Below are 20,797 nucleotides of genomic sequence, written 5' to 3' on the forward strand. Positions count from 1 at the left end.
TTTTGTTTTGTTTTGTTATGGGATCTCACTCTGTCGCCCAGGCTGGAGTGCCGGTGATCCTCCCACCTCAGCCTTGCAAGTAGCTGGGATTACAGGCGCAGGTCACCATGACCAGCTAATATTTTTGTTTTTATTTTTCGTGGAGATCGTGTCTGGCTATGCTGGCCAGGGTGATCTCAAACTCCTGGGCTCAAGCAATCCTCCTGCCTTGGTTTCCCAAAATGCTGGGACTATAGGTATGAGCCATGGTGCCCGGCCCCCGGGACTGTTTTTTTTTTTTTTGGTTTGGTTTGGTTTTTTTGAGATGGAGTTTTGCTCTTGTTGCCCAGGCTGGAGTGCAATGGTGCGATCTTGGCTCATCACAACCTCCGCCTCCCAGGTTCAAGCGATTCTCCTGCTTCAGCCTCCCAAGTAGCTGGGATTACAGTCATGCACCACCACGCCCAGCTAATTTTGTATTTTTAGTAGAGATGGGGTTTCTCTATGTTGTTCAGGCTGGTCTTGAACTCCCGACCTCAGGTGATCTGGCCATCTCAGCCTCCCAAAGTGCTGGGATGACAGGCATGAGCCACCGCGTCTGGCCACCTGTGACTGTTTTAACCAATAGAAAATGATGAAGGAGACACCGGGCCAGTTCCTAGAAGAGGACTGGCAGCTTCCACTTTGGACCACTTGCTGTGGGGAAGGCCATCACCACTGAGGAATTCAGGCTGGCCACACAAGGAGGCTGCATGGAGACAGACACGATGGACCAGCCTCCAGCTGTCCTCGCCATTGCAGCCCAGGTAAGAGGCATGGATGAAATCTTCAGGTGACTCCTGACTCAGCCGCCATCTGAACAACCACATGAAAGACCCCAAGTGACAGTCATGCAGCTGAGCCTCATCCACCCCTAGGACCACGAGATACAATCAAGTGATTGTTCTTTTAAGCCACTAAGTTTGGGGCGGTTTGTTGGACATTGAAAATCATCAGAACAATAGAGAGTGGTGGTGGCCCTTGGAGATGTGGCAATGAACAGAAATGAGGGAGTAAGGGGGTGTAATGAACCGAACTGAACTGTGTCCCCCCAAATTCGTATGTTGAAATCTGGCTGGGTGTGGTGTCTCACGCCTGTAATTCTAGCACTTTGTGAGGCAGAGGCAAGAAGAACGATTGAGCCCAGGAGTTCGAGACCAGCCTGGGCAACATAGGGAGACCCTGTCTCTACAAAAAATCTAAAAATTGGCTGGACGTGGTGGTGTGTGCCTGTAGTCCAGCGGCTCAGGAGGCTGAGGTGGAAGGATTGCTTGAGCCTGGGAGGTCAAGGCTGCAGTGGACCATGATTGCACCACTGTCCTCCGGCCTGGGCAACAGAGTGAGATCCTATCTCAAAAAAAGTTAACCTCAGTATCTCAGAATGTGACTATATTTGAAGACAGGGCCTTTAAAGGGGTAATTATCAGGTTGGTTCAAAAATCATTGCAGTTTGCCATTACATTTCATGGCCAAAACCACAATGACTTTTGCACCAACCTATACTTTGAAATGTGGTCATTAGGGTGGGCCCTAATCCAATATGACTGGTGTTCTTATAAGAAGAGGAGGCCAGGCACAGTGGCTCGTGCCTGTAATCCCAGCACTTTGGGAGGCCGAGGTGGGTGGATCACCTGAGGTCGGGAGTTTGAGACCAGCCTGACCAACATGGAGAAACCCTATCCCTACTAAAAATACAAAAATTAGCCGGGCGTAGTGGTGCACGCCTGTGATCTCAGCTACTCGGGAGGCTGAGGCAGGAGAATCGCTTGAACCCGGGAGGTGAAGGTTGCAGTGAGCCGAGATTGCGCCATTGCACTCCAGCCTGGGCGACAAGAGTGAAACTCTGTATCCAGAAAAAAAAAAAAAAAAAAAAAGAGGAGGTTAGGACACAGATATGTACAGAGGGAGACCACGGGAGGACACAGGAAGAGATGGCATCTGCAGCCAAAGAAAGAGGCCTCAGGAGAACCAGCCCCACCCACACCTTGATCTTGGACTCCCAGTCCCCAGAACTGATAGACAGTACACATCTGTTGTTCAAGCCCCCTGTCTGTGGTACTTTGTTACTGCAGCCCTGGCAAACAACTACAGGAGGAAATTATGGATCCTGTAGAAACTAACCAGGAAGAAGATGCCCCGACCCCTTTCCTCCAATACTCCCCATCATCATCATTCATTTTAAGACCACGCTTTCAGCTGGGTGCAGTGGCTCACACCTGTAATCCCAGCACTTTGGGAGGCTGAGGCAGGCGGATCACTTGAGGCCGGGAGTTTGAGACCAGCCTCGCCAATATGGCAAAACCCTGTCTCTACTAAAAATACAAAAATTAGCTGGGTGTGGTGGCACATGCCTGTAATCCCAGCTACTCAGGAGGCTGAGGATGAGACTCTGTTGAACCCTGGAGGTGGAGGTTTGTTGCAGTGAGCCGAGATTGCACCACTGCACTCCAGCCTGGGTGATAGGGTGAGATTCTGGGACAGACCTCTCATCCTTTCTCCGGCAGCCTCACACCTGCTGAGCCATGCCCCTGCTGTTGAGAGACGTGAAGAAAGCCAGGCTTCTGATTTTTCTCTCCAGGTCCTTAAGGTTGTTGAACACATTTTCTGCTTTTTGTCTGACCAAAGGGGACTAACTCGCATTACAAAAGGAGAGAGTTAAATCAGACAATGTTCAGGACATTTGTCTGCAAAGACTCTGAGACTCCGGCTGTTATCGAGGGCTGAAATATCTTGTTTTCAAACATTTCTAAGAAAAAGGCAGGCAGTTTCTTTTGGAGACTGTCAGTTAAGAATCTTTAGAATGGAAGTGACAGAAATCTAACTTAAGTTGCTTTGGGGAAAAAGAGGTCGAAGGGGCAGGTTTATTGGCTCACATAACTGCAAAGTCCAAAGTAGATTGACATCAGGCATTGCTGGATCCAGGGACTTGAATGCTGTCACCAGAATGCCAGCGATGGGGAAAATATGGGTGCAGCACAGTTCTTTCTGGAGGTGGTAGGAAGGATAAGGTGACCCTTTCAGAGTCCCTTGTTCCTAAGCAAGGGGAGGGAGGGAGGGAGGAAGTGGGGGCGGGGGAGACAGAGAGAGAGAGAGAGAATATTACCTGGCAACACACAGTAATTTCTATGCTCAGAAATTGCTGGTGAGGCTGGACATGGAGGGTTGGAAGTTTTTGGTTTTGTTGTTGTTATTGTTGTTATTGTTGAAGACAAGGTCTCACTCTGTCGCCCAGGCTGGAGTGTAGTGGGGTGATCCTGGGCTCCTGGGCTCAGGTGATCCTCCCGTTTCAGCCTTCCAGGTAGCTAGGACTATAGGTGACACCACCATACCCGGCTATTTTTTATTTTATTTAATTAATTTCTTTCTTTCTTTTTTTTTTTTTTTGTAGAGGCAGGGTCTCATGATGTTGCCCAGGCTGGCCTTCAACTTCTGGGTTCAAGCAATCCTCCCACCTGGGCCTTCCAAAGTGCTGGGATTACAGGTGTGCACCACCACACCAGACTGAGTGGTGGGAATTAGTAATTATTTTCTTTCAAGCTGCCAAGCACAGCCCTCCCTCTGTTAACCATGTCTAGAGATTTACTTCAAGAGCAGAGAAGGTCTACAGACCCATGCTGGTTTCCAAAGCACCCCCTAACACACACACACACACACACACTTGTGTGCACACCTGCATGTCTGCCACAGCTGTGAAGGGCCTGATGGCCCTATGCAGGTGGTTTCTGGCTTTTGGAGGAAGTCTAAGGGTCACAGAAGACAGAGGCACTACTGGGGAAGTGGGAGCTAGCAAACTCACCTATAAAATGGGGTAAGCTGGCCAGGCGTGGTGGCTCACAGCAGTAATCACAGCACTTTGGGAGGCCAAGGCAGGAGGATCTCTTGAGCTTAGGAATTCAAGACCAGCCCAGGCAACATGGCGAAACCCTGTCTCTACAAAAAATATGAAAAATTTCTAAAAGTTAGCCAGGTGTGGTGGTGCATGCCTGTAGTCTCAGCTACTCAGGGGGCTGAGGCAGGAGAATCGCTTTAGCCTGGGGGAGTCAAGGCTGCAGTGAGCCAAGGTAGCCCCACTGCACTCCAGCCTGGGTGACAGAGTGAGACTCTGTCTCCAAAAAAAAATGTGTATAGTATACATATAGGGTGAGTTGACTTATTACAGCTAGGGCTTTTGTGCCTGGCAGAAACCTTAGTCTAATCCTTTCACTCTACACAAAGGGAAACCATCCTAGAACAGAGAAGCAAACCGAGCAGAATCCTCGGAACAGGCCGGGCGCGGTGACTCACATCTGTAATCCCAGCAATTTGGGAGGCAGAGGCAGGTGGATCACCTGAGGTCAGGAGTTCGAGACCAGCCTGGCCAACACGGTGAAACCCCATCTCTACTAAAAATAAAAAATTAGTTGGGTGTGGTGGCACGTGCCTGTAGTCCCAGCTATTCGGGAGGCTGAGACAGGAGAATTGCTTGAACCCAGGAGGCGGAGGTTGCAGTGAGCTGAGATCGCACCACTGCATTCCAGCCTGGGTGACAGAGGAAGACTGCATCTCAAAAAAATTAAAAAAAAAAAAAAAAAAAGAATCCCTGGAACAGAGCCACACTGTGAGTCAGCCACGGGCAGAGACGAGCCTGCCTCCTGCCTCCTGGGTCAGTGCTCCTCTGTTTCCTCCTTTGCTTCCCCCAGGTGCCCAGTGCTCTCATACCATCCACTTTGGCTGCCCAGGACTAGACTGGAGATTGAGGCCAGAGGGAAGCTACAGAAAAATCTTGCAGCTGGAGTCCTGCTCTCTGACTAGTCAAACCTTGTATTCTGCACAGCTTCTTCCTTCTGCAGAGAGCATAGGGGTGGTACCTGATCCATTAACCAGCCCTTCTAGCCTCTGATTGTGCATCTGCTCTGCCCAGAGTGCCCGCCCCATCTTCCATCTTCCTTCTTGTGGCTAACTCATTCTTATCCTTCAAAGCCTTAGCCCAGCCCCACCTTCTCCAACAAACTCCCTTCTCGACTGCGCACTCCTGCTGTGCTCACAGAGCATCCAGGACTCGCTGCCACTGTATCTGTCACTCACTGTGGCAGCCTGGGGAGCCTGTGATTGTGCCCATCTTTCCTCCTGCACTGTAAGCTTCTCAATGGCAGGGACTTTCTTGTCCATTATGTATCCCCACCTTCCAGCAGAAATATTAGATTTTCACCTGCACAGTCTCATTTTATGCTCACAACAACCCTATGAGGTAGCCATGAGAAAACAAGGAGAGAGAGGAAGCAACTTGCCCAACACACAGAGGTAGCAAGAAGTTGATGTGAAATTGAGTCCAGACTGTGATTTCAGTCTTGGCTCTGGGCTACTGTGACCCCAGGGTCTCGGTGAAAGTTTGTTGAATGACTTAAGCGTCTTATTTCTTTCTCTGTGGCCAGATTAAGCACTTAGAGTTGGATGGTGGTGGGGAACCAATACTTCTACCACAACAACCTTTGCTGAGGGCTTACTATGGGAGAGATACTATGCTTGGCATTTGACATATACTCTATTAATTTCCCATTGCTGCTGAAACAAAGTCTCACAAGCTTGTTGGCTTAAAAGAACATGATTTTATTTTCTTACAGTTCCAGACATCAGAAGTCTGAAATCTGTTTCACTGGGCTAAAACTAAGGTATTGGCAGGCCCATATTCCTTCTGGAAGCTCTAGGGAAAAATCCATTTCTTTGCCCTTTCCAACTTCTAGAAGCTGATTACATTCCTTGGCTCATGGCCCCTTCCTCTATCTTCAAAGCCAGCAGTGTAGTCTCTTCTCTCCTCTCTGACCTGTTGCCATCCTTACATTTTGTCCCTCTGACTTTGATCCTCTGGCTTCCCTCTTATAAGGACCCTTGTGATGACATTGAGCCTTCCTGAATAATCCAGGAGAATCTCTCGACCTTGAGGTCCTTAACTTAACCACACCTGCAAAGTCCTTTTTACCATGTAAAGTAGTATATTCACAGATTCTGGGGATTAGGATATGGACATCTTTTGGGGACTATTATTCAGCCTACCACAGACATCATCAAATTTAATCCTTGTACATTAATGCTCCAACAGAGGTGTTATGATTAGCTTCATTAAATAGACTTGGAAAGCACATAGCATATGACAGGCCCTTGATAAATGTTGATGGGGCTGATCTGGTGTGAGAGTTGGTTGACAACATATCCTCCTCCCTGGACAGCAGGCCTTGGAGGATGTGTCTAGTTCTGTGTCTTCCTCAAGTCTTCTCCCACAGTCCCCTCCACTGGGGACAGATAGAAACTCTGTCAGAGTGTATGACACTTAGACACTTAATTGTCTCACTTGGGGTCACTTTGTCTCCCCAGTGAGATCACAATCTCCTTCAGTGTAAAGACCAACTCTCTTGTACTACTAATTATTTGGCCCTTTATACAGTGCCACGGGCTTTTGCAGACATCATTTTTTTTCCTTTTAGTCCTTGCAAGGACTGTCCATTTTGCCAAAGAGCAAAGTGAGGCTCTGGTGAGATGCAGAGTCAGTTTTTGATGGTGCTGGTTGATGAATCCTGCCTTGCTCTGAACCCTTTATCTCATGGTACCCACCATGAGGGGCTCTCAGCACCCTCAGCAGCCTCTCACCCACTGACTCCCCTCTGCACTTGGCTGAATTTTCTTACCTCTTTAACTTCCTCTTAGCCTTTTGATACTCTTACTGTGGCATGCTCATGTGCACACACACACACACACACACAAAACTACCCCAGCCCCCCAGAACATTTCCAGCACTGGTGTCTTTACACAGCCCTTACCCACCCACCTCCATTTATATTTCATCTGCAAAATGCTCATCTGAGCCACTTCCCATTCTTTCTCCTGCACACACAGTCACCACTAGACTTGCACATCCCCCACAGCACAGCTCCCAGAGCCTTCATAGATGACAGGGTATTCACCTAAGCTTGCTTTTTGTAGAAACACCTTGTGATCACCCTGGCAGTGATTATGAGCTTCAGGTCTGGAATCAGACTGCCTGGTTAGACTAATCAGACTGGTTAGAATCCAGGCTTTATCATGTGTCAATTGTGTGACTTTTGGAAAGTAGATTAATTCATGAACACCATTTCCTCCTCTGAAGTGAGGAATAATAACCGTGCTTTTCTCACCTCAGGGGCAGATGCTATTTTTTAGGCAAGATCTGCTTAGAGGTCCCAGTTTCTTATTGCTGCCCTTCTCTGCTGTAACTCTTCTCCCCTCATAGACAGCTCCACTCCTCCAGCCTGCTGCTTGTTGACACCAATTCTCTGGAAGGGGAGTGACATCAGTCATATATGCTTTAGGGGGTTATTTAAGCTGCTATGACTCTTCCCAGGGGCATTTCTCTTCAAAGCCTCACTTCTAACCACAGACAGGAGGACCAGGCCACCTGCTAATGAGAATTAGATCATGGGTGGTCAGATGAAGGAGGCACTGGGAGAGGGGAACTCCCCATATCTCTGGTATCCCAGCAAATAGATAACCATCATTCCAGCCATCCTTTTGTTTTCTTTCTTTCTTTCTTTCTTTCTTTCTTTCTTTCTTTCTTTCTTTCTTTTTTCTCTCTCTGTCACCCAGGCTGGAGTGCAGTGGCATGTTCTCAGCTCACTGCAACCTCCATCTCCTGGGTTCAAGTGATTCTCCTTCCTCAGCCTCCCGAGTAGCTGGGACTACAGGCGCCTGCCACCATGCCCAGCTAATTTTTGGTAATTTTAGTAGAGACGGGGTTTCACCGTGGTCTCGATCTCCTGACCTCGTGATCCGCCCGCCTCAGCCTCCCAAAGTGCTGGGATTACAGGCGTGAACCACCACGCCCAGCCTATCCTTTTGTTTTCCATCCTGTGTTGGCTTGGTGGGGGAGAGGAGGTGTTGACACCTGGAGGACACACATATAAGGCATTCTTGGGTGACTTCGTCATCACTGGACCCTATCTCTCAAAGTTCCAGCGAAATCTGCTCTTCCCTTTAAGGAGTGAAAGAAGGGTCAGCATTCCAGGAGTTCCTGGTCATACCCAGGCTTTTAATGAATTGCCACTGGGGAATCAGCATCCCGTTGCTGTAAGGGCTATAGGATGGCGGGTTGTGAGAGCATAGGGAAAGGTCTCGGAGGTCTCTTGTCCTTGCTCCACGCAGGTCTTTCTGGCCTGAAAATCCCGTTGAAGAGAGCAGCTCTTGAGAGTTTGCTCCAAGTTCCCTCCGGGTGATCAGCACCACGGACAGCGGCTAGGGCGCCCCCGAGGACCCGCAGGCAGGCAGGGTGCACAGCGGCGAGCAGGTGCTGCGCTACGTGCGGGCCAGGGAACTCGCGCGGGGAGGGGAGAGGCGCCGCGGGTGGCGGGGTCTTGGCCGGGGCTGTTTTCGCTGTGAGTCACCTCGTGCTCCCCGCGCTCACGTCGGGCCTCGGAAAGCCGGGGTTCTCCCTGCCTTTTCCAGCAACGGTGGGGTGGGGAGGCAGGAAGAAAGCGCCAACCTAGGACACCCGGACATTTGCAGGAAAGGAAGAAGCGGGAGACGGGGACTTGTCTGTGTCTCCAGCGCGTTCCTGACCCCGGCCCGACCCGGCCCATTGCTATACAAGGTCGGCTTTGCCCGGTCTCCACCTCCCACGTCGCAGGCGCGGAGGGGCTCATTCCCGGGCCCTGATCTCAGAGGCCCGGAATGTGGCTGATAAATCAGAGATAACCCTGCATGGCAGGGCAGGCCCGACACTCAGCTCCAGGATAAAAGGCCACGGTGTCCCGAGGAGCCAGGAGGAGCACCCCGCAGGCTGAGGGCAGGTGGGAAGCAAACCCGGACGCATCGCAGCAGCAGCAGCAGAAGCAGCAGCAGCAGCAGAAGCAGCAGCAGCAGCCTCCGCAGTCCCTCCAGAGACATGGATCCCCAGACAGCACCTTCCCGGGCGCTCCTGCTCCTGCTCTTCTTGCACCTGGCTTTCCTGGGAGCTCGTTCCCACCCGCTGGGCAGCCCCGGTTCAGCCTCGGACTTGGAAACGTCCGGGTTACAGGTGAGAGCGGAGGGCAGCTCAGGGGGATTGGACAGCAGCAATGAAAGGGTCCTCACCTGCTGTCCTAAGAGGCCCTCATCTTTCCTTTGGAATTAGTGATAAAGGAATCAGAAAATGGAGAGACTGGGTGCCCTGACCCTGTACCCAAGGCAGTCGGTTCACTTGGGTGCCATGAAGGGCTGGTGAGCCCAGGGGTGGGTCCCTGAGGCTTGGACTCCCCCATCCATTGCAGGAGCAGCGCAACCATTTGCAGGGCAAACTGTCGGAGCTGCAGGTGGAGCAGACATCCCTGGAGCCCCTCCAGGAGAGCCCCCGTCCCACAGGTGTCTGGAAGGCCCAGGAGGTAGCCACCGAGGGCATCCGTGGGCACCGCAAAATGGTCCTCTACACCCTGCGGGCACCACGAAGCCCCAAGATGGTGCAAGGGTCTGGCTGCTTTGGGAGGAAGATGGACCGGATCAGCTCCTCCAGTGGCCTGGGCTGCAAAGGTGAGCACCCCCTGCCACCCCGGCCGCCTTCCCCCATTCCAGTGTGTGACACTGTTAGAGTCACTTTGGGGTTTGTTGTCTCTGGGAACCACACTCTTTGAGAAAAGGTCACCTGGACATCACTTCTTCTTGTTAACAGCCTTCAGGGCCAAGGGGTGCCTTTGTGGAATTAGTAAATGTGGGCTTCTTTCATTACCATGCCCACAATACCTTCTCACTACCTCCTACCTCTTATCAAAGGGGCAGAATCTCCTTTGGGGGTCTGTTTATCATTTGGCAGCCCCCTAGTGGTGCAGAAAGAGAACCAAACATTTCCTCCTGGTTTCCTCTAAACTGTCTATAGTCTCAAAGGCAGAGAGCAGGATCACCAGAGCAATGATAATCCCCAATTTACAGATGAGGAAACTGAGGCTCAGAGAGTTGCATTAAGCCTCAAACGTCTGATGACTAACAGGGTGGTGGGTGGCACACGATGAGGGAAGCTCAGCCCCTGCCTCCATCTCCCACCCTAACCATCATCACCCTCTCTCTTTCCCTGACAGTGCTGAGGCGGCATTAAGAGGAAGTCCTGGCTGCAGACACCTGCTTCTGATTCCACAAGGGGCTTTTTCCTCAACCCTGTGGCCGCCTTTGAAGTGACTCATTTTTTTAATGTTTTTATGTATTTATTTGATTGTTTTATATAAGATGGTTTCTTACCTTTGAGCACAAAATTTCCACGGTGAAATAAAGTCAACATTATAAGCTTTATCTTTTGAAACTGATTTGTCTTGGCGCATTAAAAATAATCCCTCATTTCAAAGAAACCAACCCAACTAAAACCACAAAGCCCTGTGATCTCAAGGCATCTTCATGGTGGGATGAGGATGTGGCCTCAGAGGTAGCAGGCTTTCTTTTCTTTCAGAGTTTTTAATGCTCTGAAATGTTATTAAATATCTCAAGCACTTGAGGCACTTGGGAGAAACTGCTTTTCAAAGCAGGGCAGTTTCTTCCTAGGTGTGGAATGGCCCTGAAGTACGTGTGCAACCTGAGGGCACGTATCCAGCCGTTTTCTCCACTCGTCCTTGCTCTGCCTGGAATTCCACCATTAAAGCACTCTCCCTGGGGATTATTGCTTTCAGGTCTCAGCTAAAATGTCAGCGATTGGCGGTAGTGTGTGTGGGTGTGGCTCATCTACATTCCCATACCGGGGTGAGCCCTCCATCCTGCCCCAAATATCAGCTTTGAAACTCCAATTCCTGGGGTCATCCTGCAAAGGAGCCTTCAAAACTCCAACCCACAAAGTGAGAGGGGTCTGGCAATCAGCCCAGCTTTCCAGGGTGCCCCTCCCCTGGGGCTGCATCATCTCTTCTCTTTGCCTTAACCAGTGGGGAGGCTGTCTCTCCTATGGGTCCCCTTCCCACACACCCTGCAATCCAGGCCTCCGCAGTGCTGAGTTCCTCTCCTTTCAGATTCCTGGGAAGGGCCTCATGTCATTCGCTTTCTCACAATGCCATTTATAATTCCAGCTCAGCTGAGGGGTAAGGCACCATGAGGTCCACTATTATTATGTCCATTTTCCAAATGGGAAAACTGAGACCCGGGAAAACTGAGACCCTGGAAAACCAAGCGTCCTATCCAAGAGCACACAGCGACTAAGCGCTGGTGCTGGGAACTGAGCGGAGATCCAGGTGACTTTTGAGCCTGTGCTCTCTGACTCTTGAGCCCCACACTCCTGCCCTTGAACTTCATTCTTAAGTCTTTTCTGATGTTCTCATCAGATGTTTCTTTGAATGAGAGGGACCCAGAGGGTGGAACTTTGTGTTATTTTTCATTTTCACCCAGTGTGCATCTGAGGATTTATGGATATCTAATGACATCAATTAAGATTGTTTAGACTGGGTGCGGTGGCTCACGCCTGTAATCCCAGCACTTTGGGAGGCCGAGGCCAGAGGATCACCTGAGGTCAGGAGTTCGAGACCAGCCTGGCCAACATGGTGAAACCCCCTCTCTACTAAAAATACAAAAATTAGCCAGGCATGGTGGTGTGTGCCTATAATTCCAGCTATTCAGGAGGCTGAGGCAGGAGAATCGCTTGAATCTGAGAGGTGGAGGTTGCAGTGAGCTAAGATTGCACCACTGCACTCCAGCCTGGGTAACAAGAGTGAAACTCCATAATCTCAAAAAAAAAAATTGTTCAAAAATGAGGTTTTAGGCCAGGGACGGTGGCTCACACTGTAATCCCAGCACTTTGAAAGGCCGAGGCAGAAGGACGGCTTGAGCCCAGGAGTTCAAGACCAACCTGGGCAACATAATGGGACCCCCATATCTTCAAGAAATGAAAATGAAAAAAATTATCTGGGTGTAGTGGTGCATGCCTGTGGTCCCAGCTACTCAGGAGGCTGAGGTGGGAGGATTGCTTAAGCCTGGAAGGGGGGAGGCTGCAGTGAGCTGTGATTGTGCCACTGTACTCCAGCTTGGGTGACAGAGGGAGACCCCGTCTCAAAAAACAAACGAACAAAAAAAGAGAATAAAAGAAATAAAAAAGAGGTTTTAGGGGCAGCTTATTTTTCCACCAACTGTGAGTCATCATGTCTAATGTTTCCGAACTGGGGAGAGCAATGAGTAATTAGCATAGTTAATATTCATAAAGGCCTCATTCATGTACCAGGCACAGTCATATAGACCTCACAACAATGAAGGAGTTAAATTTCTTTTTTTTTTTTTTTTTTGAGACAGGTCTCACTCTGTCATCCAGGTTGAAGTGCAGTGGTGCAATCTCGGCTCACTGCAACCTCTGACTCCCGGGTTCAAGCGATTCTCTCGCCTCAACCTCCTGAGTAGCTGGGAGTACAGGCATGCACCACCACCCTCAGCTAATTTTTGTATTTTTTGTAGAGATGGGGTTTCATCATGTTGGCCAGGCTGGTCTCGAACTCCTGGCCTCAAGTGATCCACCCGCCTTGGCCTCCCAAAGTGCTGGGATTACAGGCTTGAGCCACTGCGCCTGGCCTGGAGTTAAAACTCTTACATCCCTCTTTTTACAGATGGGGAAACCAAGGCACAGAGATATATAACTTGTCAATGTCATGTAGTTAGCAAGTGGCAGAGCCAAGATTCGAGGACCCGTACCCCTAACCACTGTCCCACCCAGCTTTTGCGAAGCCAGTGAATTAGGCTTGTGGGTGGGATGGAGGTCCCCCTCCTGGTGGCATCACTCAGTTCAACATCTGGGGCCACTGCCTGCTGGTGGCCTTTCCCCTCTGCTCAGGTGATGAGGACACACCCCTCCCAAAATACTCCCCAAACCCAGCCGGCACTTTCAAATTCCTGCAGATGAGTCTGGCTCATCCATAAATGGGGCTCAGATGGTGGAGGCTGTACACACCATACATCCTGTTACTTGAGTCCTTTCCCTAAGCAAGGAAAGAGGACCCCAAAGTGACCTGCGAAGGAGTCAAATGTGACAGTTGGAGCTGGGTAGTGGTAGTGGGCCGCCTGCTGTACCCAGTGAGTGACATCTCATGAAGCTGTCCACGTAGTTGGTGTTTGCAGGCAGCTTTGTGGTACACACACCGCATGTAGATGCCCTTAAAACCAGCCCTCCCTAACCATTCCCCACGTAGCTGTAGCCATGGCCTTAACCTCCCTGACTCCCCGTTACCAACCTTGTCTCCCAAAGAAGCTGCCAAATGATTTATCTCCATAGACACTTTTTTTTCTTTCTTTCTATCTTTTTTTTTTTTTTTCTTTTTTTTTTAAAATTTATTTATTTGTATTGATCATTCTTGGGTGTTTCTCACAGAGGGGGATTTGGCAGGGTCATAGGACAATAGTGGAGGGAGGGTCAGCAGATAAACAAGTGAACAAAGGTCTCTGGTTTTCCTATGCAGAGGACCCTGCGGCCTTCCGTAGTGTTTGTGTCCCTGGGTACTTGAGATTAGGGAGTGGTGATGACTCTTAACGAGCATGCTGCCTTCAAGCATCTGTTTAACAAAGCACATCTTGCACCACCCTTAATCCATTTAACCCTGAGTGGACACAGCACATGTTTCAGAGAGCACAGAGTTGGGGGTAAGGTCACCAATCAACAGGATCACAAGGCAGAAGAATTTTTCCTAGTACAGAACAAAATGAAAAGTCTCCCGTGTCTACCTCCCTCTACACAGACATGGCAACCAACCGATCTCTCAATCCCTTCCCCGCCTTTCCCCCGCTTCTCTTCCGCAAAACCGCCATAGTCATCATGGCCCATTCCCAGTGAGCTGCCGGGTACACCTCCCAGACGGGGCGGTGGCCGGGCAGAGAGGCTCCTCACTTCCCAGTAGGGGCGGCCGGGCAGAGGCGCCCCTCATCTCCCGGACCGGGCGGCTGGCCGGGCGGGGGGCTGACCCCCCCACCTCCCTCCCAGACGGGGCGGCTGGCCAGGCAGAGGGGCTCCTCACTTCCCAGTAGGGGCGGCCGGGCAGAGGCGCCCCTCATCTCCCGGACGGGGCGGCTGGCCGGGTGGGGGGCTGACCCCCCCACCTCCCTCCCAGACGGGGCGGCTGGCCAGGCAGAGGGGCTCCTCACTTCCCAGTAGGGGCGGCCGGGCAGAGGCGCCCCTCACCTCCCGGACGGGGCGGCTGGCCGGGTGGGGGGCTGACCCCCCCCACCTCCCTCCCGGACAGGGCGACTGGCCGGGCGGGGGGCTGACTCCCCCACCTCCCTCCTGGATGGGGTGGCTGCCGGGCAGAGACGCTCCTCACTTCCCAGACGGGGTGGCTGCCGGGCGGAGGGGCTCCTCACTTCTCATATGGGGTGGTTGCCAGGCGGAGGGTCTCCTCACTTCTCAGACGGGGCGGCTGGGCAGAGACGCTCCTCACCTCCCAGACGGGGTCGCGGCCGGGTAGAGGCGCTCCTCACTTCCCAGACGGGGCGGCGGGGCAGAGGCGCTCCCCACATCTCAGACGATGGGCGGCTGGGCAGAGACGCTCCTCACTTCCTAGATGGGATGGTGGCCGGGAAGAGGCGCTCCTCACTTCCTAGATGGGATGGCGGCCGGGCAGAGACGCTCCTCACTTTCCAGACTGGGTAGCCAGGCAGAGGGGCTCCTCACGTCCCAGATGATGGGCGGCCAGGCAGAGATGCTCCTCACTTCCCAGACGGGGTGGCGGCCGGGCAGAGGCTGCAATCTCGGCACTTTGGGAGGCCAAGGCAGGCGGCATGCTTCGCCGGGCGATCAGAGCTATTCGCCCATAGTCCGTAGCCCAGAGCCGGGGCTGCTCGGCTCTCCGTCCCGGGGGGCCGGGGCCGGGCTGGAGGCGTGCGAGCCTCTCATCCTCTTTTTTTTTTTTTTTTTTTGAGACAGAGTTCTCTGTTGCTCAGGCTGGAGTGCAGTGGCATGAATACAGCTCACTGCAGCCTCAACCTCTCAGGCTCAAGCAATCCTCCCACCTCAGTCTTCCAAGTAGCTGGGACCACAGGCTCATGCACCACGCCTGGCTAATTTTTTTTCCTTTTAATTTTTTGTAGAGATGGGGTTTCACCAGGTTGCCCAGGCTGGTTTCAAGCTCCTGGGCTCAAGCAATCCTCACACCTTGGCCTCCCAAAGTGCTGGGATTACAGGTGTGAGCCACTGTGCCCAGCCTTACGCTTGTTATCTTATTTTATTTTTTATTTATTAATTATTTTTTGAGACAGAGTCTTGCTCTGCTGCCCAGGCTGGAGTGCAGTGGCACAACCTCGGCTCCCTGCAACCTCTGCCTCCCGGGTTCAAGCAATTGTCCTGCTTCAGCCTCCTGAGTAGCTGGGACTAGAGGCGTGTACCACCACACTTGGCTAATCTTTTTGTATTTTTAGTGGAGACGGGGTTTCACTGTGTTGGCCAGGCTGGTCTTGAACTCCTGACCTCAAATGATCTGCCTGCCTCGGCTTCCCAAAGTGCTGGGATTACAGGCGCGAGCCACCACACCCGGACTCTTGTTATTTTAATCTTTCCAGAAAGACATGTTGGTGAAAACAGACTGAGGAGATTTAGTCCATGGCTTCAGAGCTGCAAGAAGCTTCAATAGTGAACTGGTTTTTTCAGGTCTCCAGTGTTGAAGTCACAGAAGTCAGGACCACGTTGGGCCTGAAAGCTTCATCTCATGTCAGTGATTTTGCACCTGGGATAGTCTCGAGGAACACTGAGCCCCTCTCCCTCCCTCTTATGGCTGATTTGACCCTTCGTTGTTGTGTTTTGTTTTGTTTTGTTTTGTTTTGTTTTTGAGATGGAGTCTCACTCTGTTGCCCAGGCTGGAGAGCAGTGGTGCAATCTCGGCTCACTGCGACCTCTGCCTCCCAGGTTCAAGCGATTCTCCTGCCTCAGCCTCCTGAGTAGCTGGGACTACAGGTGTGCGCCACCACGCCCGGCTAATTTTTTTGTATTTTTAGTAGAGACGGGGTTTCAGTGCGTTAGCCAGAATGGTCTCCATCTCCTGACCTCGTGATCCGCCCTCCTCGGCCTCCCAAAGTGCTGGGATTACAGGCATGAGCCACCGTGCCCCACCTGCTTTGGCCTTTCTGAGAATGATTTGTGGCAAGGAAAAAAAATGCATTTCTCTTCCTGCAGAGCTGGGTCTAAACCATGACATGAACTTGGCCATTTGTCTTTGTTCATGTTGTAGATCTCAGCCTCTCTCTAGGATTTTTCATCCACTGCCTTAGCTTAAATAATCAGTCTTATTCCACCGAGTGATCCATTTTTCCCTTGGGGTCTGGAGCCTGCCCCATACAGCTGCCTTGAGCGTTTCTAGAACCAAACTCAGTATCTGCCCTTGGACACTGGCTCCCACCCTCCTGCCTCTAGCTGTCCCGTTTCGGGCACGGCAGAGGCCCGTAGCCCCTGATCTCCAGCACACATCAATCCTTTCATCCAGCAGCACCGCACTTTTCTGCCTAAGAACTTTCTCTGGCGGCCGCAGCCCACTCAGCTCCTTGGGGCCGGCAGGAAGTGCTGGGGAATTGACATTGACCTGAGCAGTGCTCAACCAACATCTGACAGGAGCTGGCTTTTTTTTTTTTTAAATAGAGACAGAGTCTTGCTCTGTCACCAAGGCTGGAGTGCAGTGGCATGATCATAGCTCAATATAACCTCAAACTCTTGGGCTCCAGCGATCCTCCCACGTCAGCCTCCCAAGTAGCTGGGATTACAGGAGTATGCCGCCATGTCTGGCTAATTAAAATAATTTTTTTTTTTCTGTAGAGATGGAGAGTCTCACTATGTTTGCAAGGCTGATTTTGAACTCACGGCCTCAAGCAATCCTCCTACCTTAGCCTCCCAAAGTGCTGGGATTACAGGTGTGAGCCACTGCACCTGGCCAGGAGTTGGCATTTAAAGACCCAGCTCACGCCTGGTGCAGCAGCTTACACTTGTAATCCCAGCACTTTGGGAGGCTGAGGTGGGAGGATAAATTGAGTTCAGATGTTCGAGACCGGCCTAGGCAACAAAGAGAGACCTCGTCTCTACTAAAAATAAAAGAAAAAAAATTAGCCGGGTATGGTGGTGAACATCTGTAGTCCCAGCTACTCGGGAGGCTGAAATGGGAGGATCACTGAGCCGGGAAGTCAAGGCTGAAATTACCACTTCACTCCAGCCTGGGTGACAGAGCAAGACTCTGTTTCAAAAATAAAATAAAATAAAATAAAACAAACACCCAGCTCCCTTGAGTCATAGGTGGCATGTGTCTCTGTTCTCCAAACAGAGAACCTGTTTGGAGTTCTCTGTGGGAGGAGGATTAAGCACCTACTGCTAGAGGTGGTCACTGACTTCTACTTTTTCTGTATCACTTCCCCACTCTCCACTGACATTTCTTGGGTTTGTCTCCAAGATCAGCCACTAATACTGGAATCCCTGTCTCCGGTTCAAGAGAACTTAAACTAAGACACTCCCAAATAAGTCAACCTTCCTGCAGAGCCCTGCCCTTCATGATTCTCCTGCCTCAGCCTCCCGAGTAGCTGGGACTACAGGTGCACACCACCATGCCTGGCTAATTTTTGCATTTTTAGTAGAGACGGGGTTTCACCATGTTGGTCAGGCTGGTCTCGAACTCCTGACCTCAAGTGATCCACCCACCTCAGCCTCCCAAAGTGCTGGGATTACAGGCATGAGCCACTGCTCTCAGCCAGTGTCACCTTACATTTGCTTTCCTTCCTTCTCTATTTGTGTGGGCAGTGCTTTCAGAAGGCCCCCAAAGATCCCCAACCTCCTGGTCTTCATACCCTCTGTAACCCCCTCCCTTAGAGTGTGAGTAGAGACCCAGAGACTCGCTTCTAAGGGACACAGAACAGTACAACATGAAGAATGGGATGTCACTTCTGAGATTAGGTAACAAAGAGACTGTGGCTTCTTCCGTAACTTCTCTTTCTCGCCTGACCTAATAGAAGACAGTTGCGTCTCCATGGAGAGACCCACGTGGCAAGAAACTGATGTTTCCACCAGCCACCAGCAAGCGAGAACCTGTGGCTTCTGCCAACAGCTGCAGGAGTGAGCCTGAAAGCCTATCCTCCCCCAGCCAAGCCTTGAGATGACTGCATCCGCAGCCAACACCTTCATTGCCCAGGGGCCCCAGGCCAAGCAGGGCCAGATCCCTGATCCACAGAGCACAGAGGTGATGAGATAATAGATGTGCGTTGTGTGAAGTTGCTAAGGTTTGGGGTGACTTGGTTTTTATTTTGTTTTGTTTTTTGTTTGTTTATTTATTTATTAAAAACAGGGTTCCTTATGTTGCTCAGTCTTGTCTGGAACTCCTGAGCTCAAGGGATCTTCCTGCCTCAGCCTCCCAAAGGGCTAGTATTACAGGCGTGAGCCACCATGCCTGGCTTTTGTTCTTTTTGAGACAGGTTCTCACTCTGTCACCCAGGCTGGAGTGCAGTGGCTTGGTCATGGCTCACCGCAGCCTCAACTTCTTGGGCTGTGGTGATTCTCCCACCTCAGTGTCCAGGGTAGCTGGGATGACAGGCACGCACCACTGCACCCAGCTAATTTTTTGTATTTTTAGTACAAATGGGTTTTTGCCATGTTGCCCAGGGTGGTCTTGAACTCCTGGGTTCAAATGATCCTCCCAAAGTGTTGGAATGACAGGCGTGAGTCACCACGCCCAGTCTGGGGTGACTTGTTACCCAGCAGTAGTTAACTAAAACAGCCTCTCACTCCCCCTCACTCTTGCTTCCTTTGAATAGGAACCCCCACAAAACTTTAGCGACTGACCTTTTGCCTTGGGCTTCGTTTTCTAGGGAAACTGTCCCCAGTATTCAGCCCTTAGTGACCTCCATATTAAACCAAAGAAACAAAACATCATTTTCAAAGTCAGCAACGATCATCCCTAAATATGAACCAATTTTTCCCAACTGGGGCTTCTGCTTTAGACCATCTGGGTCCCGCAGAATCATGCCACGAATGTGTTGGGGATTTCGTGCCAGCTCTGCACGCAGGTGACACTGCACACTCTGGGGCTCCCTGCAGCAGCCCAAGGCATACCCCCAGAGAATCGTGAAGCCAAACTCTGGGCTGGAATCTGGCAACACCCGGATTCTGGATTCTCCCACCCGTTTGCAGTGCTCCGCCCGTTGTATGACTAAAATGACTTCTTTCCAGTGATAAGGAAATAAAAGGCTTTTGATTTTTCAGCCGTGGAAGAGGTGGGGATGGAGGTGGGCCTGGCTTTCTGTGCCTGTTACTTTTCTTCTCTCTCACTCCTACAGGCTGCTTCTAACCACCCCATGAAATATTAGATCCCCACCTACAGACAACCCCCAAGGCTTGCCAAAGAGGGTCCCTTTTATCTTAGAATAATATCACTCTGGATACCTCTTGTGACCTCTAGTCACTTGCTGCCCTGATTTCCAACCTTATGGCTGCACAACGTCCTGTTCACCTGGTCAGTCATGAGGTCAGCACACCTGGGGACAGATCTGGCCAGCCAGGACAGAGCTGTTCACTCAACACACATTTTCTGAGCTTCTAAGGAGTGGATTAAAACACATTCGGTGTAGAAATAGATCAGGAGAGCAGCCAACACACACAGACTTGGTAAGTGCACAAAAAAGCTACAGCCCCAGGGGCATGGGGAAGGTGAAGGAGCTCCCTTGGGGCATCTGAAAGATGGGGAATGGGGGTTTAATTGGGGAATGCAGCTAAGAGGTAAGGTGGCAGCTCTCTACGTGAAATAGGCTAGGATACAGACATCAGCGTCAGACCTGGGGATCCAGTCCTGGTTCCGCCACTTAGGCACCTAGTGGCCTTGGGCAAGTGGCATAGCCTCTCGGGCTCAGTTCTGTTCCCTTGTAAGCAAGGACAATGCTATCTACCACCTGGGGATGGTGATCAAAATAAAATCATTTCCATAAAGTTCTCAGCACAGTGCTAGGCATGCTACAAGCAATCAATAAAGACAACTATGATGGCCATCTTGCAGGGACTCAGCACTGCACACTTGTTATGTGTTGACACGTTCTCAGCTCACTTGGGCTCCACAACAATCCTGCAAGGTAGGCAGGGAAGATTTCTACTTTATTCATTCATTTATTTATTTATTTTTTGAGACCGAGTCCCACTCTGTTGCCCAGGCTAGAGTGCAGTGGCGCGATCTTGGTTCACTACAACCTCCGCCTCCCAAGGTCAAGCAATTCTTTTACCTCAGCCTCCCTAGTAGCGGGGATTACAGGCACGTGCCACCACACCCAGCTAATTTTTATATTTTTAGTAGAGACAGAGGTTTGCCATGTTGGTAGGGCTGGTCTCAAACTCCTGGCCTCAGGTGATCCACCCACCTTAGCCTCCCAAAGTGCTGGGATTATACGTGTGAGCCACTGCACCCAGCCGGTTTTTAACATTCTTTCTCATTTTACACACAAGGAAAGTAAGGCTGCGAAGAGGTATGCAACTGGTTTGTTTTGGGCTACAGTACTGGTCTCTCAGCCCTTCAAATTTAGAGTTTTCCCCCAGTATACATTGCATTGAATGGTAATGGCTAACACTGAGTTCAGTGCTTAGCAAACAGGCCATTCATTAAACATAGACAGACTTGCTACCTGTTATTTCTCTTTTGGGGGCCAGGGAAATTGTGACCTTGGTGGCTCGGTCACTTGCCACTTGCCACATCCTCAGGGAAGGATGTAGAAGGCATTGAGGGAAACTGACTATACCTCCTTCACCCCCACCTCCCTCCCTCCATTGGTCAAGTTGCCATGGGCACAAGCCCAGGAAGGGCAGGGGGATGTTAACAAACTTCAGACACGAAGAGTCTGAGCATCTATAAACAGCAACGGAAGA

At 51.0% G+C, this 20,797-nt stretch overlaps 1 protein-coding gene across 1 annotated transcript; it reads left to right on the forward strand.

Moving 5' to 3' along the window:
- The first annotated feature begins 7,016 nt into the window (after positions 1–7,016).
- NPPB (natriuretic peptide B) lies at positions 7,017–10,275 on the forward strand. The gene is made up of 3 exons (XM_008975586.7): positions 7,017–9,037; positions 9,270–9,525; positions 10,068–10,275. The coding sequence occupies exons 1-3, from the start codon at positions 8,906–8,908 to the stop codon at positions 10,082–10,084; spliced, it is 405 nt and encodes a 134-aa protein (XP_008973834.4). The 5' UTR covers positions 7,017–8,905; the 3' UTR covers positions 10,085–10,275.
- Positions 10,276–20,797: the final 10,522 nt, after the last annotated feature.

This window comes from Pan paniscus, chromosome 1, assembly GCF_029289425.2.
Source record: "Pan paniscus chromosome 1, NHGRI_mPanPan1-v2.0_pri, whole genome shotgun sequence".
Taxonomy (NCBI): Eukaryota; Metazoa; Chordata; class Mammalia; order Primates; family Hominidae; genus Pan; species Pan paniscus.